This window comes from Tiliqua scincoides, chromosome 5, assembly GCF_035046505.1.
Source record: "Tiliqua scincoides isolate rTilSci1 chromosome 5, rTilSci1.hap2, whole genome shotgun sequence".
In the NCBI taxonomy this organism is placed as follows: Eukaryota; Metazoa; Chordata; class Lepidosauria; order Squamata; family Scincidae; genus Tiliqua; species Tiliqua scincoides.
In genome coordinates, this window is record NC_089825.1 from 8,695,984 (window position 1) to 8,715,097 (window position 19,114).

A 19,114-nucleotide genomic window follows, 5' to 3' on the forward strand; every position below is an offset into this window, starting at 1 on the left:
AACAGAGTGGTAATGGGAAAGATTTTCACCACTGACCATTCTAGTTAAGGAAGTTCTCAGTCCAGTGTCTTCAACAGACAGTGTGGATGGCAATTTCAATTTGTCAAAAAGCAAAAATCACAAACAGTGTTGAAGTTGATGCATTTTTCTCTCAAAAAAGCAGAAAAAGATCAGAGTTAATGCCAGGCAGCTACTGTCGAGTTATTTCCACTGGTATCCTTCATCTGCTATCTGAGTAGGCTGTTTCTTTTCTAGAGCTCACTGTGCATCTCAGGCTTTGGACAAAGACCTGAACAAGAGAAGAGAAATTTATTAAAGTATTCAACAATCAGATTCTGTTAATCCTACACAACTTTTCAATGCATTAATGTTCCAGAATCTCTGAACCATGATAAACACATGCAATAAATTACTCACCACGTTTATAACTAAGTACAGTATGTTATATCTTGATGTTCATTTTGTACCAGTGAACTACTGATAACTTATAGGTAGCACAGTACTATTAGTTTGATTATAAACCATGGGTGGAGGGTTGATCTGGCATCTCTCTTTAAAACAGAGAAACAAGATTATAAAAATACAGCAGTGACAAGTTCTCAGTCACAAGTCTCACTGTCACAAGTATGTTAAAAATAAAGCATTTTTAATGTGAGCAGCTAATGGATAGTTCTGAAATTTGTACAAATTGCAGGCAATGGGGCAACTTAGCAAACATTTTAAATTCAGTGATATAACCTCCATTGAAACTGGTCATTTTTGTGCATTATGAGTTAGCCAGAATGATCTCCTTAAGCGATTTCACACAGCACATGAAGAATTTTGCCTTAATGCACGTAGCAAGAAAATCAAGAAGTAAATGAAGAGCCATCTGAACAGGGACATATCAGAGTCTCAAGTTCTATTGTCAGATATCTCTAATGATTGACAAAGTTAATGAAAATTATGGCTACAACCATAAATCTAATTATTTTGAAGTAAGACTGAAGCCAGAGGGTCTTACTTCTGAGTAAGCATGGTTAGGTTTGGACTGTAAACCCCTTCTCTGAAAAGACAGTTGGGCAAAAGTTAAACTGATTTTATCCTAGCTGCTATAGGAGTTCTTCAGGGACTTCAGTTCACCGGAAGAAAAATATTCAGATTAGTGTTAAATGGTTTTTGTTGTTTTACTTTGTTTTGCCATTTCTTTTAAAAGCTCAAAATATACATTGGAATGTTTACAAATTTTTAACAAGAAAGAGCCAACTTATTATGAACCTCAATCTCTGTCATCCCAGGAAGACTGGTATGTTCATTCCTGCAAAGTTTAGGATTACATATCCTTCTGGGGAGAGAGGTTAAGGCTGCAATTAAGGCTGCAATCCTGCACACACTTACATGGGAATAAGCCCCACTGAACTCAATGGGACTTACATCTGAGTAGACATGTACAGGTCTGCACTGTCAAACACTTTATTCATTCTCAAGAATTTCCAGAGTTGTTTTGAAAAGAAAAGATAATAATGAAGCTGTATTTTCATAACTCTACATCCATGAACACATCTTTATTTCTCAGCCCCACATACAACACTGTGAAAAAGGTAGCATTCTTCAGGTGCATAAGTCACAGTTTGATTGCATAGAATTCTGTTGTGTTGCTTTGGGTTTGGTAAATTATCCTGAACCGCAATTCTCAGTGAGGACTAGTCACCTGGAAAGCATCAACTATCTTAGCTCTGCTGTTAGAAGAATAATAGACATGTCGGAATCAACTAAATAGTTGGGGGAAGTGGCAGTAAACATCAAGCTTTTATAGCTGATTAGATATATTTTTCTACCTTTGCAGAACTCAAAAATGCATGGATGACTCCTGCTCAAGCTTTCTACATAAATATATTCACCTTTGGGATGAGAATGGAAAATTTCAGCCAAGGAGTATAATTTTGCAGAGCTATGAGCATGTGAAGAGGATTATTATAATGGAAGTCTCCATCTTACCTTAATGATAACTTTGGGGGGTAAGCAGAAGCTACCATCGTGTATTGTACAGTATTCCAATGTTAAATTGACTGATAGATGTCTATATGTTAACCTAGAATATCCTTTGCCACGTTCCCAATTCTAAGTATTGCAGCAGCAGAATTGCCCTGACTCTCTGTACAGTGTCATCTTAGAAACCAATGGGTTGACAAAATTTCTCATTTATGTACACCAAGCGCCCTCTCCTACCCACCTCCTCACCATCGCTTACACCCTCAGCTTGATACATCAAGGGACAACAGCTCACCCCAAGCCACACCTATAATGTCATTGGTCCTATAGGATAGCTCAACTTCCTATTTACGGTTGGGGAAATAAAAAACAATTTGAGAAACGGTTTCTAATTCCTTACTTGGTGGAAGGGGAAAAAAAACTGTAAAAGAATGTAAAAAGTATGTTTCATCCTTTTTGATTCCTTGCCTGTATAGTATAGAGATTTTGAGTGAGATCAAAGAAAACTTTTGACAGATAACTGATTCATGGTTGTCTGTATCAAACAGTTTCATTGGTTTAACACACTTCAATGAAATTTTTCAGCTCTTTAGCCTGTAATGCAAATGTAACGCAAATGTCATGTAAACATGTAAAGAAATGCCAGAATGGCTTTCTAGCAAAAGGTCTGCTGAATTTGACATATGGATAGCATATCATCTTAGGAAGTCCATGCAACTCTGCCATGTATGCCCTGTGAGAAGGCCGTGACCCTTCATACTATTCATTCATATAACAGAAGAGGTACATAGCTAATTAATTCCTATGGCTACCCCAAATACATCATATTCCCTGAATTTTGCTTTGTAAAGCAATTCAAAATATCCATGCACTGATCACCGTTCATACTTTGCTTTCCAGTAAAATTCATAGCCCCACAATCATAGCCCCTATTTGCCAAAGGCAAAGTCTTTCCATGGGCCGTTAAGAGTTACTGGAAATCTAATTTTACACAAAGCTGTACATCCACATTCAAAATAGTAAGTATATACCTGCAGAAACTAAACAGATAGGAATGACTGGCAACCTTAAAATAAGCTCATATCAAATCTCTAATATGAAATAAATGGGAAATTAATTACAGTACATGTGCGCAATGTACGGAAGGATCACACCATAGCTTGCCATTTAGGCTTTTTTTGTGCATTGCATTTGTTTAGCAGTTTCTGGAGAACATCCTTTTTATGCTTCCCTTCTTGCCAAATCTCTTCCTCCTGCTAATTTAGAATCACTCCCTCTCCACTAGCAGTTCAGCAGAGCTGCTTGGGTTTTCTAAAAGTAAGTAGCTTTATCTCCTCCCATGGGTTATCCAAATTTCCTAGAGCTAAGCAGTTCTATTTCTCTCCATTGATGATTCCGAAGATCGTAATTCATGTAACACTATATACTATGGCTTCCTATGTTGTATAATCAATGCTAAATCTGAATTCTTTTCTGTCTTGAATCTTTTTTTTCCCCCTTCTTGGTCATATAAAAATGTGGCTGACAGCATGATTGGTTACTTTTCCTTTCTCCTTTCTCAAACTGTGCATTTTTGGGGTTTCTCGTTAGCATGGCTGCCATGTTTGTTGTCCTGTGAGGCTTTGCAAGGTCAAACAGAAGGACTGTTGTATTCTACCAGTGCATTTTTTTTTTTTGTATCCTGTCATCTCCAATCCAGGCAAAAGGAGTAAACTTTTTATTTTACTTTTTTCTTTACAAAGTAATTTTAAGAATTACTTGATTCTGCAAGACCAAATGCTTGTGACTCTAGGGAAGGTAAGGTTTGCTCCTGCTTTCAGTATCAGTAGTGTTTTGCCACAAATCCAAACATGCTGCTGTTCTTGATGATCTTTTAATTTCAGGAGAATTTACTTTCCAGTAAGCATGCTTAGAATCACAATCTAACCCACAGTCCCAAATACAAATCATTGGAAGTGAGTTCCAAGGACTGAGATAAAAGACTTCCAGGAGATCTGATTTCTGGGGGTTGTTTTAAGGGAACTGTAACACGGAGGATAATTTTAAAAGCTGGTTATACACTATTATATTAGGAAACCCGTATTTCTGACACTAGCCAGGAAGAGAAGCAAAACAGTCTAGTTCTATTCAGGGTTACCTTAAGTAACCATAGGCAGAAACCTGGCTAACGTAATTAGGCCATGAGCTTTCGCAGGCAGAAGATTACAGTGTCAAATGCACTTGGAAAGAGAATTCATTACACTGCTCCTGAACATGAGAACACAACTTTCTGCATACTGTTTGCTTCTATGGAATGGCAAATGACTTCACACTAAAGCGAGAGGCAAGTTTCAGTTTGATCAAGAAGTTGGAGAAAATTGCCTTGTCCAAATCATCCAGTTCTAGGTCTGTAATTTTATTTTCTCTTTATTTTTGTATTGCTTGGTGGGGCCATGGATGGACTTTGAAAATAAAGGGTACATCAAGGGGTCAGCATGGTAAATGTGCAGGACCATGGCATTTTGGAAATTTGCCAACTCCCTTATTTCAATATATTAAGAAGCAACATAAATTATATCATGATCTACAGAAACACTGTTAAAAAGTCATGCTTTTAAATAATGTACTTGTGTGTGTGTCAAATTGGGTCACTTCACAGACTTTTCCAGCCATTTAGCATTTTTTTAACAATGCTAATTTTATAAGTACTGGTTCTTGGATCAACATTTTCACACATACACACTGACCTTTTGGTTCTAGAATATGTTTTATCTAAAATGATGGTCTAAGTTTATGTAGAATTTGGCAGGAGGGGGTAAACCCAGAATGCTCTTCTTGATCATAAGGACCACTGTATAAAGTTAAAATTGAGGTGAATATGAGGCAAAATGGCTGACAGTTCCAAAAAGGAAATTATCTCTCCAGACATTCTTTTGGCCATCAGCTTCTAGATGATGATACAGAGCAACCAGTTTATTTTAAATGACAGTGGGAAAGCATCTTCTTCTAAGTATCGGGTGACAAAATGTTATTTAAGCAGGAATGAAACTGCTTAAGGATGAATAACCTGCCAAAGTGATTTTTAAGTGGTGCAGCGTTTATTTCATCATAGTCTTGCTCACATCCCCCACCCCCAGAATCTAAATATCACAAAAAGGAACAACTGCTATAAAACCTTTGGGTACAATCCAGTTCCATTAAAATCAGTTGCAGTTTTTTGCCATTGGTTTCAACAGGCACTGAATGGGAGCCCCGGAGCTTTGTGCTCGAGGAATATTTTCATGTGCAATGATTATCTATCTATATCTAAATGACAGAGCTACAATGCTGAGAGAAAATGCACAGCACATGCATGCAGAATTGGGGTAAAATTGTGGCTTATTTAGAACTGGTGAAAGATTTTAAGAGTAGATGTTCAATCTGTTTAAAAGAACCAACTCCCCCCCTCCCCTCCCTGGCAGTGCAATGTCAATGCTTGCTTATGCAGGCTACAGAACGTTTTTCCAAAGTGCTTTTACTGCACACAAGTAATACAACTGGGCTAAGGGGGGAGGGGGAAGAGATGCTGTTGAGAGAGAGCACATGTTACATCAGACACAGTACCTGATTTTTCAATGCACAGCTTGTCAGCCAGAAAGTCTGCCTCCTGGGCGATAAGTGAGAATATTTCATCTTCATACTGTTCTATGATAGTTTCACACTGAAAGAGGAAAAAAAAAATAGTTCTCTAGCAAAGAACTGAACAAGTCCATTTACACAGAGCAGCAAGGAGTACCCTATCAAGAAGACTATTTGGGATTGTTGCTTGTGCAGCATCCTGATCCATTGTTCCATTTTCCTTTACAATTAACAATATGTTGCAATTTCAATATATGCTAATGTTGGATCCATTTTTGAAAAAAGAAAACACCCCATTGCATTGTGTGTGTTTTTGTTTCTGTTTTGTTTTTTAAATTGTAGACACAAGTTGCTCTTGTTTCGTCACATCATTACAGCAGCATTTTGAGTGTGCATAGATGGGGGGACCTTCTGGTGCCACTTTTTAGAAAGTGCTGATTCATTTTGGAATGCTGGGAAGTCTCAGTGACTGGGACTTCAGGTCCAGTTTGAAATTCTGGTTTTCTGAGCAGTGAGCGCTGATATTGCAAAGTCCCCTAAAGCGACATACAGTAAAGCTTTTCTCGGCCATTTTGTTCCCAACTTATGGGTGCAAGTCACTGTACCTCCTCCCACATCAAACCAGATAATGGGAAATTAGAAAACAGCCACGAAAGCAATTTAAAGATTAATAATTTTTAAATACAAACATGTGTTTTAGTCAGGAGGCCAAAAATCTGCTACAAAAGATGCCACCAGGTTTCACCCAGCTTCCAACAGTTGTAGCTGGCAGATGCCATGAATTTCCGGGAGTGCAGTTCCAGAATATTAAATTAAACACTGCAGATGGAAATGCAAGAATTGCCTTTAACAGATCACAGAAAGCAACAGCAGTTGGATTGGGGCACCAGCTATAGGCATGATTTAACAAAGAATTTTGCTGCTGCTTTTGGTTTCGAGTTCATATGGTTAAAATAGCATCTGAATCTCTATCGTATTAATTAGAAATAAACTCTTTTGAAAATTACTGTGTTTGATTCCACAGATTGGGGTGCAAATTTGTCAGTAGCTTGTCCTCTTTGTCTTATAGGCTTTTTCCCTTGATTTTTTTTTATTTAAATAATGAGCATTCTTTGACGCATCAGTGATGCTTGATGCATGAAAAAGAATTATTTGATGAAGGATCAAAGTGGCACTAGGCCAGTTCGAGGCCTGGCTTCAACACACTCTAGGCCCTTGTTCTAGCTCAGTATATCTGTTCTCTTTCAGTAAGGCCCTAGGAAGAACTAAGATAAAGACCATACATCTCCTTTCCCACCAATGTAAAATGACACTCATATTCTTTTCAATTTCTAACCTAGCGTCAGAGTTGCTTACCTCTTACTGAAGAGAGCAGCAAAGATATTTTGTTAGGACTAATTTATATCACTGAAACAAATGCCAGCTAAGCAAAGGATTTTTTGTGTGTTTAAAAAAAAAGAGGGATTGTAGTTCGAAGGTACCACAGCATAGACATGGACAACAGCAGCATCTATCTATGCAACTAAAGCACTTCATTATAGAACATTTAGATCTATATGCAATGATTTTCCACCTGTAAACCATGCCATACCATTCATTATTATTTAAGACGAACCAGCATAAAGCCTGCAACAACATGGTAATGCTACAAAAACCATGGGCTTAAAGTGAGTGAAGTGATTTAATATACAGTATCAAACATTATGCTAATGGCTATTCAGCCTGAAATGTCACCAGTTTATTATGTTGTCTTACCGCATATTTCAAGGGCTTATAAGCATCAGAATAAAAAAAGTATTTTTTATATTCTGCATAGATTGCTTCATCTTTCCTCGGAGCATATCTCTTGAATATCTTTTTCTTAGTTACTGGATCATCTTGAAGTTGGTAATCATTCATCCGATCGCATATCTTTTCCAAAACATCCGTTAAAAAGGTCTCTGACTTTGCAAAAGGAACCTATGGGGAAAAATTGCACACATATATATATATATATATATATATATATATATATATATATATATATATATATATATATATATATACAGTTTTTAAAAAAATCAATCATCACAAAAGCAGAGTGTGAGCTTGTACCACCTAAGGTTCCTTAAAAAGATCGAGGAAAAAGAACAATGCCACCAGCTCTCCTTCATATTAATGCTATGGATAATTGCTGATTCATACTATATTACATATATAATTGAAAATGTCAGCTGAATCGAAGATGACACTTGGAAAAATTAAACATCGAAGTCTTCCATAAAACATTATTTTTAGAATGAAACAATGTAACATGCCATTCAGAGAGCTTAGATCTTTAAAGCACATTTGCTATTTAAAAGGATGCAAACCCACAGCAAATAGAGTAAAATTGTCTTTCTCTGACCAGTATGTTCATGATGCAACCCTGAAAGCTTTCTCGTTGGAGTCAGCTTTGTTTCTTTAACTGGAGCAGAGTTTCTAGAAAGTCTTTCCACCCCCACCCCATTCTTCAGTGGGTCTGCCTTACTTGCTGTTCGTCAACTCAGATGCAGCTGTTTAATGCCTCCCAGGGGTTTGTGCAAAGAAAATAATCACTTACAAAATTTAACTTCTCCCAGGTTCTACTATTTCAAGCTTTATTTTCAAACAGCTGGTCCATGTCTTCGTCCATTCCTCTTCCTTCAGAATTAAGCAAGAATTCAGCGGAAACATTTAGACACTACCTCCATGCTTAGCAAGCGCCTCAACAGCTAGTGCTGCAGGGGTCAAAGAGCACCCCTCACCCTTGGAAACAGGGACAAAAAACTTCTCTCCCGTCTAGACAGGTCAAGGTGCAAGATGCGCCTATCCCTGTTGCTTCTTCCGGAAGGGGGCGTGAATTGAAGCCAAGTGCACAGTAAACAACGGGCCTGCATCCTTGGGCCTTTAGAAGGTTTCCCCCCTCTCCACCCTCTACTGATCAAAGTAGGAAGTTTTCATGACAACCATAGTCAAAGGGACGGAATCACAAATGAACTCAAATTCTGCAATGTTGATATATCCAGTCTCCATTGTCCCTTTTCAGGCTCAGTATGAACCCTTCCGGTCTCAACGATTACATTACAGGAGCACTTTCATATGTGTGCTCCATTTGCACAAAGGGTTTCCTTGCTTCACCACCATCTGGCTACAAATCAGATAAATAAAGGCAGGAGAATTAAAATTAAAGCCTCAAATCCCCCCTCCTCCTCCTTCGCACTCCCCATCTCCTGTGCTGCTTAAACTAGGCCCTTTGAGGAGAGCTCCTCCTCTCTAACACTACCCTCATTTTGTATTGGGAATCTTAACTTTTGATGGGATCTAGGAGAACTGGAAGATAAACAAGAGATAAACATTGCTTCTTAAAAAAGAGGGATGGGAGGGTATTAATTATTTGCAGCTATTGGGTCTGCAGACTGCACGCACCATGCATTAAGCAGTAGACTATCAAAATATGTGCGTGCACATGGAAAGACACACACACACATACGCACCCCAAACAGTACAGTTTCAATAATATTGTATGAAATATGCAATCCACTGCCAACTCTCCACCCCCACCCCAACATTATTGACTTGGAGTTAATAAGATAAATACCCTGACACTGTCTGGAAGTCAACCTCCTTCATTATGCTTAGGTTCAGAGTGGAAAGAAATCAAGATGCTTGCTTGTTTCTTTCTGATGCCTTCACAGTTTTTAGGAAAGTACGGTGTCTTCATTTTTCAGGAGGAAACTTTTTATAATATTAGGCTGCAAGCCTAACCACATTTTCCTGAGAGTAAGCCCCACTGAACAAAATAGGACTTACTTCTGAGTAGACCTGGTCAGGCTTGTGCCCTTAATTACAGGAGGCTAGACGCTTAACTAAAAAGGCACATGAATATTCAAAATTGTTATCTGAGATTCAACTGACCTTGGATTTCAGCTGTATTGTTTATCTTGGCCCCAAACTACATAAAGTTAAGAATGCTTAAACTCATTGATTTCAGTGGGCATAACTCAGTGTTTGATGGTGGGTATAGCACATTTTGCAGAATATTATATAATATATGAACATACTACATTTTCACATCTAAATAGGAATGCAGGGCAATTAAACATAAGAGGGAGAAATTTAAAATTTACTATTATATCATAATAGCATGGTGATGAAAAAGGGCTGTAATTTTTCATAGCATCATAATGGCTATTTGCGAAGGGCTGGGAAAAAGATACTTTTGGCTTTTATTCTAAATTATTATTTCAGAAGTTTTCCACAACTCTCCTCTTGCTAGTTGCTCATATATGATGCAATGAAAGAGAGTGAAAAATCTCTGAAATATATGAAAAGTTCTGCGCAAAGCATCTTTACATCCCAATGATATAGGTGTCGCGCTTAACCATATGCTTGATTGTACTGACTATAATAATACTTCTGTACAATCTAAAAATAAAGAAAGAAAAAAGAAAGTTTGCAGTTCTGGGGACAACAGACAAAAATTTTCTGGTTTCCCTGAATACATTCAGGTAAAGGTTTATTTGTGCCATCAGAACATCTTCTAATTAGCATCAACACATACAGTTCTACATATAGTCTATATATTACACAGGAGACATATATGTGGAGGACTGGATTCAGGTCCTGTTCTGTGCCTAAGCATTCTTTAGAAAGAAATGAGAGAATGTTATTATTTTATGTGCATTTTAGAACTCACTCTTTGTGGTTCGCAAATAGAGTCAGCATAACGACTGATTATAGGTACAAACACTTCCTTTTCCAAAATAACCCCCCTACACCCCTTTTGAAATGATCCGGGTTAAACACAGAATGAGCCTTCAGTTTAGCTTCCTTTTCCCACATAATTATTGAGAGATTAAGCTGCAATCCTATCCATACTTACCTGGGAGTAAGCCCCATTGACAACAATGAGACTGAGTTCTGTGTAGACATGCATAGGATTGGCTCTAAGGCTGCAATCTTATACACACTTTTCAGGGAGGAAGTCCCAATGAACACAGTGGGACTTACTTCTGAGCAGCAGGTTTGTGCTGCTCATGCTTCTTCCACATAGTTTTGGGTGCCACTATGTATATACAGAATAGGACAATACCCCCTCCTTGGATAATAAGATTTTATTAGAAAGCTACTGGAATTCCGATTTAAACTAATGTATTTGGCTGCAGTATATACTCTCTACACAGAAACATTACAACTGCCAACATTACCAAGGCTATATCCCACCCACCCCCAAACTTAAGTATACTTTAAAATTGCTTTAATAAGAAGAGAGGGTGGGGGGAGTTTTTGGGCAAGTGGCAGAAAATGAAAGCCTTTCTTTCTGGGGACTCTGAAGATTTTGAATGGTGCTTGTCAATAAAGCAACTCCTATTGTAGTCACACCGGAGACATGGGCCTCCACCCCGAAAAAGCTGTCTCAGAGATAGTAACCTCATTAAAATATGAATAACAGGGCAGCCATCATTGTAAAGAGAGAAAGGCATCTTACTCTGCACCCAACTTTTGCTGCTATCCTGAGTTTAAGAAAACCCCAAACATTTGTGGTACTCCAAAAACTTGCATTTCCCTTCCCTGATTTGTGCTGCGTGTGCAGATTTTAGCACTGGATGCACTGCTTAAAATGTTTTCAAATAAATCCTCAGTACTGCTGATCATTCAGAGAGTGTTTGATCTTAGACTGTAACAATAGCAAGTTGATTTTTCTGTAACTCAAAATGCTGAAAGAGGAAAAAAACAAAGTTAATATACACACATAGTCATGTGCACATAAAGAGACAAATCAATGTTAAGAATATTTTAGCCAATTTTAAGCCCCATGATGGAGAATTCATTACAGACTGCAAGAGATGACACCTTCAAAACAGTCAATTAAAAGAAGCTCATGAGCCAGTTCATTACAATGTCTCTGCTAATCTCGTTGTAAATTTCTGCCTTGATAGAGACCGTAACCAGCCAAGAATGCAATTGGGTTGTGGACATGGGATAAGAAAAATAAAAATGTTACTTCTGCTGATGGACATCCTCCAAAACCCAAAGTGCCAATCAAAATATTTTTGAACAGCAGTTTCCATGTGAGAGGTATTGTCTTTCTCTCTCCCCCTCCTTGCGGTATGCATGAATTATGCATGCATGCATGTACATATCACCCATGTATATGAACACACATGTCTAATAGCATGAAAAGCATGTGGAGTGGGGGGAACACAGTTTCCAAGAATTTGGAAACAACTGTTTTTAAAAAATGTTTCATGTAGTTTAATCACAAGCTTTTTAATTGGCAAAAGTATTCCAATCATTTCCGATATTTATTAAGAGTCAATATTTAAAAGTGAAAACTCAGAGAGCCCCCCTTTGCTCTAGGCTAGAACAGGAGAAACATGAATGCCGAGCTACTCAAAAGGCTGATGGGATATATAATTAGCTATTATGTTAATTGAATCCGCTGTGAGTTTGTTGTATGAGATTTCTTCATATAATATGCAAATGATCTCCAAGGTTTAGTTTTATTAGACAATATAATTAGAAATCCTTTTAAAGGAGAGAATTCTAATGAGGCATAATAAAGGTTGGAAAAATATGTTTGCTATGTGGGGCTACCACCTGGGCTTGCTTAATTTAAAAAAAAAAAAAAAAGATTTATCCACCAAAGGAAAAGTGTCAAAGAAAGTTGAAAGCATTTACTTTTACATCATAGACATGGAAGTTTAGTGTTAAAATGTGGAACGGTTATATTTAAGGGATATTCTTTTGATCTGAAAGCCAAGCACTTATTTTCTCCTATTTGGTCTGATAATGTTGTTCACACAGACTGAAAAAAATGTACAGTCAAATTCTCAGATGCGATTTCAGCCACATGTGTAGAGATACATATTTCAGAGGGCAATTCATGGAGAAAGTCCCCTTCCCCGCCATTATCATTAAGAGGTGTGATCCTGGCCGAGGACGATACTTTAGCTTTTGTGGTGGAACTAATCAGCGGAACTTCATTGCAGTAACAAACGCTGACATTTTAACATCTGGAATTAAAAACCTCCCTTGAAAGTCAAAGATAGCCATGCCCTGTTATTCCAGAGCTGGCTGTAAATGCAACAGTTGCATTCCATTTGATATAAGACCACCACTGCCAGCGCTGGAACTATCTTTACTTTGTCAGTTTTTAACATTCCAGCATTCTTGCTTGTTATCAAAAAAAGGTGGGGGCTGTTCACAGTAGAAACAGTTGTAAAATATCCAGCATTTAATTCCAGGCTCACTCGAACCTCACAGGGTGGCAATAACAAGATTATGTTACGTGGTATAACATATCATTTAATAATGTTATATGCATCACCATGTTAGCAGAGCACTGACCCGACTTTGTTTTCACTCGATGGCACCTCTGGTAGTGGATTACTCAGATATGAAAGGAAAAACTCACAGTATGAAACTCCACTTGTGAGGAGGCTGGAATTATCTCCTGCACTATTTGATGGATTGTTAGATGAACAAAGAGATGAGCGGTCAACATTTGAATAGTGTACTTCTTGGGAAGGACCAGTGATCCACTCATGGGAAGAACGGAATGGTCACTAGCCAAGAAAAACAGCAGAAAGTATTGCATTTTGCTGCTGCTCTCTCTCTCTCTCTCTCTCTCTCTCTCTCTCTCTCTCTTTCACACACACACACACACACACAACTTTTATGTATCTGTGTTGTACTCAACAACAACACAGATACATAAAACAGTCAGAAACTAAAGCATCTGAATAAAAAGTATTAAAACAATCATCTTTAATAACAACTTTAAATACTAGATTTATTATAAGGAATTTCTTAATAATAAATATTGAATAAGTGGTTATGGAACTCCTGCCTTCAAGAGTTGAAGAGGTCTCCTTTCTCGTTGCTTTAAAAAAAAAAAAACCAAGTTGTGCCTGTTCCACCAAACTTTTGGATTGAGAAGCTGAGGTGCTCCTGTGTCTGCTGCTAGAATGATGTATTTTGATCAGTCTCCGACTGCTTTTCAAAAAAATTTTCTGTTATAATTTTTTTAATGCCTGTCGTCTTGTTAGCCATGTTGAGACTGTCCAGTGAAAGGCCAGATTGAAAGGGGCGAAAGAAGGGATAAACAAATCAGTAATACAGCAAACTGATGTGAATTGTTGCAAGATGGTGCAAATTTTTTTTTTTTAATTATTCATTCTAACATATTAACCCCTTTAAAAGGGCTCTAGAAATTGCACACATTAGTAAACAAAGGTTTCCATTGGAAGACACCTAATATTTCACCTCAAGAACAAAAGCAGAAGAGGATTTCAGGGGCCTGGATATCTGGAATTGCATGTTGTCTATTCTTTGTGTCATTCTAGGATAAATGGAATACACTGTAACTCTAAAGAAGGATAAAAACCACTGATGTTAGAACTAACCCTAAACCTGCTGTCTATAATTGAATCTAAAATAAAATCACATTTTTTTTCCAGGTAAGCCACCCAATAAAGGCAGGCCCAGTTAGATCGCACAGAAACCAGCACGTTTCTGTTCCCGGGCTCTTCACCTCTTCTTCTTCCCAAGCCAACTCCTCATATGGGTTTGTCTTCCCTCATTCTCCTCCTTTTTCAGCCCAATCCTAACTCCCTGCATGGCAATGGGGTGGCACTGATGCCGCTACAGCTGTATCCCGCAGGGGGGTTTTGCCACTGGAGGCCTCTTACGAGGATGGAAATGTTAGTTCCCTTGCCTGGGGTAAACCCCAGCAGCCGTTATAAGTCGACTCAGACCTGCTCCTGCTCAACTGCTGACACAGGTCTGAGCTGATCTATGAAGGTGGATCAGGCCTAGGAAGGGTCAGGATACAGTACATGCCACCACCACAGAACCTGTCCCCTCCCGAGCCTGATCTGTCCTCCTCCCCACCCCATTCCACCCATCCTGCTCGACTCCACCTCTTCTTGCCTCACTTCAACTCCCTCAACCAGCTCACCTGCACTGATAGGCATTCAGCATCCCTCTTTGCTTAGACCTGGCCAATCACCACTTGCGGTGGCTGCCAGTCCCTTAAGTTTTTTGTTGTTTTTTTTGTATCTAGCAAACAGGCTTAGGTCCAAATCCTAACCAACTTTCCCACACTGACATAGCTGTGCCAATAGAGCATGTGCTGCATCCTGCATTTGGGGTGCAGTCATGGAGGCCTCCTCAAGGTAAGGCAATGTTTGTTCCCTTACCTTGGAGCTGCATTGCCCTTACCTTGCTGCTGGAGAGTTGGTTGGGATTGCGCCCTCAATCTACAAACTGCATTTGAAGCACTTATCATGGAGTATGGTGCTCTCTAACACATCTGGGGTTGACTCCTCTGCTTAGTTTGTGTAGCAGTTGGTTTAAAGCTCAGTTTTAAACTTCAAAGCACAGACACTGCTGCTACATAAGTGGTTTGTGGAACCAAACCCTGTCTCCAAAGCAGCTTCAGATTCAGACTCATTCAGAGCCCAATCCTGAGCTTGGCACTGCAAGCCCCGTGAGCTTGGCACTGAGCTTGGCACTGCAGCCCCGTGAGCTTGGCACTGAGCTTGGCACTGCAGCCCCGTGCCCTGGGCAGCTCAGGATTGGGCTATCAGTTCTTTCCTGAAGTGGCATAGCCAGCCTAACCCATTTGTTCCACATTTCCTCAGAAGGACGTTCCATTGAGTTCCAAGTCTTTCTTTCTGTTCAAAAACACAATACAAAACCTGTTTCTTATTTAAAATATTTAGAGACTACTATGCATAGAAAACTGTGCATAAAGCTGTTTACAACAACTAAAAAAACAGATATGAAAACAGTTTGTACAAAAGAGAAAAACAATGCAAGAGATGAAACTAATAAATAAACACAAAACTCCATAACTGTACTTAGAAACAGTGAGACTTTCCCCACTAGTTCCCAAATTAGTGGAATAAAAGTATTTTACTGGTCTATAAAATTAGGAGACCACAGAAGAAGATGGACAAACTAGTTTTGGGGGAAGAGCAAAAGCACTGGAGTGGTCATTTAAAAATGCCATTTGGAGTTCTTTGAACAACATTCACATTTTAAAAAATAAAAACTCCGAACTATTTTGGAGCAGTCTTTTTTTAGCCAAAATCTTGGCACCAAATACCATGGGGGGAAAAATCACACTAGAAAGCAAAAATGATGCACAGGAGCTTTGCTCTGAGTATAGCTGATCCCATCAAAGCAAGGCCACAGAACACCATGCAAAATTCTGCCACATCTCTCATCCAATTCCCTCTGCCACCCCACCCCCCAAGACTCCTGTGAGGTCCTACTGTGCTAAAAAGGGAACACCATTCTAGTGGTGGTTTCTGTTGTGCCTTTGCTTGAACTGGAGTTGTCATAGCTGCAAACTGAGGATTCTATCATCCAATCCTACAAGCCATTGTCTCAGGGTGGCACATTATAGGATCAATGCGCAAGGACCAGTTTTCAAAAACAAAGGGTGTGATGGTCTCACTCATATTTAAGTGCTAAATGGGGCTTACTTCCAAACAGCCACCTTGAACACCTTCCCTAGTGGGAGGGGAAAATGCAGGTTATAGATCATTTACATAATAGATATATGTGGCTAGGAGTGCTCTACTACTTATTTTTAATTTTGGGGAGCAGTCATTGCTCAGTAGCAGACAACATGCTTTGCATGCCAAAGTTTCTGGGTTCAATGCCTGGCACTTCCATTTTAAGCAAATTAGGTGGCAGGTGGCAGGAAAGACCTCTGCCCGAGACCTTGGACAGCCACCACCAGCTGAAGTAGGCAGCACTAAGCTACAGGTGTGTAGTCCCCCTATGGATTGAATCACGGTCTGACTCAGTGAAGGAGGTTTAATACACCTAATTGAAGAAAGCAATGCTTAACTCTCCCACTGAAATCAATGGGGCTGAAAAGTTCAGATCACGTCCTAATACCGGTACATTATTTTTAACAACTTGTAGCTACTGCTTCGAGTGGCATCTTGCTAAATGTTATTTACTTGAAACCTCCAGTACCCCTCAATTAACTCCCCTCTTGTCTAACATAAAACCATCTGTGCTACATTGGAAAAAATTAAATTATACACAGCTCTGTCTACTTCAGCTAAAATCAGTTTAGTTGCTCCTCTCCTGTATGTTGTGCCCTGGTTCATTAACATATTGCTTACAATCTCTAATGGGCACTCAAAAATTGCCCAACATGTGAATAATAATCAAAGCAAAAGCAAAGCAATCAAAATGCAAACTATTTCCCCCTTGAACACCACTCCAGCTTCCCTATTCTCCTGGAAAGGTAATGGTTTACTTCTTCTTCTTTAAGAGACTGTTGAGGGGGCCTGGAGCAACCTTCAAAAGCCAGGACAGCAGTTTTCAGCTCCAGAGATCCAAAGGGTGCTTCCAGATAGGATGCTTTTGGGAAAACAGATGCACCCAGTTACGAAGATTCAGAATGCCGAAAATCTGCACTCTGGTAGGCCTAGTCCTTGATTCCCATCATGACCAAATGATAAGCAAGATCTGGACAGGGAGCTCAGAAACTGTGTTGTAAATCTTCAAGAGAGCTGATGACATTATACTAGTCTAGTGTTCAGAAATATCTTTAGTTTAAATGTGTACAACAGATCCCTATCATTTGGAAGAGACCAAAACAAAACAAAAAAAAGGTTTCTCTTGCCTTGGAAGCAACAGAGCACACCTGTTGCCTTCTCAAGTACCTTTGCTGCAAACAGGGATGACCAGAGGTGAGCAGAGCCAGTCCGATCCTACAGACACACTGGACAGCATAGTTCAAGGGGTATTCACTGTGGCTCCTGCCTGCATGAACTGGCAAACTACCTTATATCAAATTAGACCACTTGCCCAACAAGGCGGCTACTTTCTTCACTGATGGGCAGAACTAGGGTTTCAGGAAGTCCTACCTGGAGATGCCAGGGATTGCACCTGGGATATTCTGCATGCAGAGCAGGAGTGTACCACTGTGAACACAGTGCCCCATCCCTATTGTAGCAGCCCAACCAGTAAAACTCAGTGTTCCCACAGTAGTGGGGAGAGTCCTACTCCAACAAAGCTTGTTCATAGCCTTGACTTGGTTTTCCTTGTCCACCATTTCTGAGAATGACCTTTCAGAAAATTCTTCTTTTGATTCTCACAAAAAGACATGACTTCACAAAATGAATGCCACAGGTTGGGAAAACTAGGGAAAGAACAACCTGTATACGCACTGCTCCTCTGGAATCACCATCCAGGTAGAGTGGGCAAAGGAGGAAGGCAATGGAGTGCATAAGAACGGATCCACTTGGCCCACATGTGGTTGCCATCACGGGACTGCGATGATGTACTTTGCAAGTGATAGCAGAAAAGTACTACATGATTTATAAAACTCCAAAATGACTCAGGACTAGGATACCTGGAAAGATACCTGTTCCCATATGAACCTGCCTGTGACGTGGAGATCTTCCTCAAAAGTCTTGCTCCAGGCGGCACCACCTTCTGAAGTGAGAGGGGTCATGACAAGAGGTGGAGCCCATTGTGCTCATGATGCATGACACATCTCTGGAATTCCTCAGGCTCCCTCTGAATAGCATAGCCAGAGGGGGGTGGTACAGTAAGTACTGTAAGCGACCCCTCTCACTCACTTTTGGAGCCATTCCAGACAGTGATGGAAATGCCCGAAATGGCTAAGACATCGAGTGGGAGGGTCCACTTATGTGGCACCTGTAGTACTTACCCCACCACCATTTCCTCTGGCTATACTACTGCTTCTTCCCTCTCCAATTTAGCTGTGAGAAGACAGTGCAAAAACGCTGGGTTTTTTGCCTCCTTTAATAGAGTTTTATGCATACTGCTGAAGTGGATTTGTTGACTGCCTTTATTTTGCTCTTATACTTTTATTATTGTAGGCTACCTTAAGAATCCTTGTGATGGAGAGTTTAGCTGTAGTAAGAATATTTATTCCTCTTTGAAGCAATGGGACCAAAGGAATGGAATGTGATTTCTTGTGATAATTTTGAGCAGTGGCATCGCTAGGGGTTGCGGGGGGTGCGGGTCGCACTGGGTGACGTGCAGAGGGGGGTGATGCGCACTGGGGTGACATACTAAAATTGCGGTGGTTAGGAGTCACCCCAACATATTATAGACCGTTGGATGCGGAATTTCGAGCAGAATGCAATGCAAAAAACCAGAGTGAAATATCTCCTTTCTATCAAAAGTTATGGCCACAAAACCTGAAGGAGAGTGCAAGGCTACCATAATGGTCCTGATCCTATGCACCTGCAGCTAAACAAGTGCTCCAGAATGCAGCCTCCCCACCCCTATTAAAAAGGATCAAAACAGAGGCTTCAGCTGATAAAGTGAACCTTTTGAGGCTTACAAAGCCAGCTGGATCCTGACAGTAATCTGGTTTAAACAGAAGTTCATAAATTGAACTGGGCACTGGGTAGGGCTGAAAACCTTACTGATTTGGGGGGGCGTGTTATTGCAGGCAGGTTGCAGAGGAAATTCACTTGGTGGAACAGGGCTAGCTTCCGCTTATTTAATCATTTGTTTTACTTTAATTATTTATACA

The 19,114-nt window shown here is 39.7% G+C and overlaps 1 protein-coding gene across 1 annotated transcript in view; it reads right to left on the bottom strand.

Moving 5' to 3' along the window:
* Window positions 1-251: 251 nt before the first annotated feature.
* The window catches only part of CNPY1 (canopy FGF signaling regulator 1), a 45,325-nt gene continuing 26,462 nt past the window's right edge, over window positions 252-19,114 (bottom strand). The window contains exons 4-6 of the mRNA XM_066627504.1: window positions 7,324-7,527; window positions 5,554-5,650; window positions 252-289 (exon numbers count right to left, since the gene is read on the bottom strand). Of these exons, the coding sequence (XP_066483601.1) occupies window positions 252-289; window positions 5,554-5,650; window positions 7,324-7,527 (339 nt within the window). The remainder of the gene's footprint in view (window positions 290-5,553; window positions 5,651-7,323; window positions 7,528-19,114) is intronic.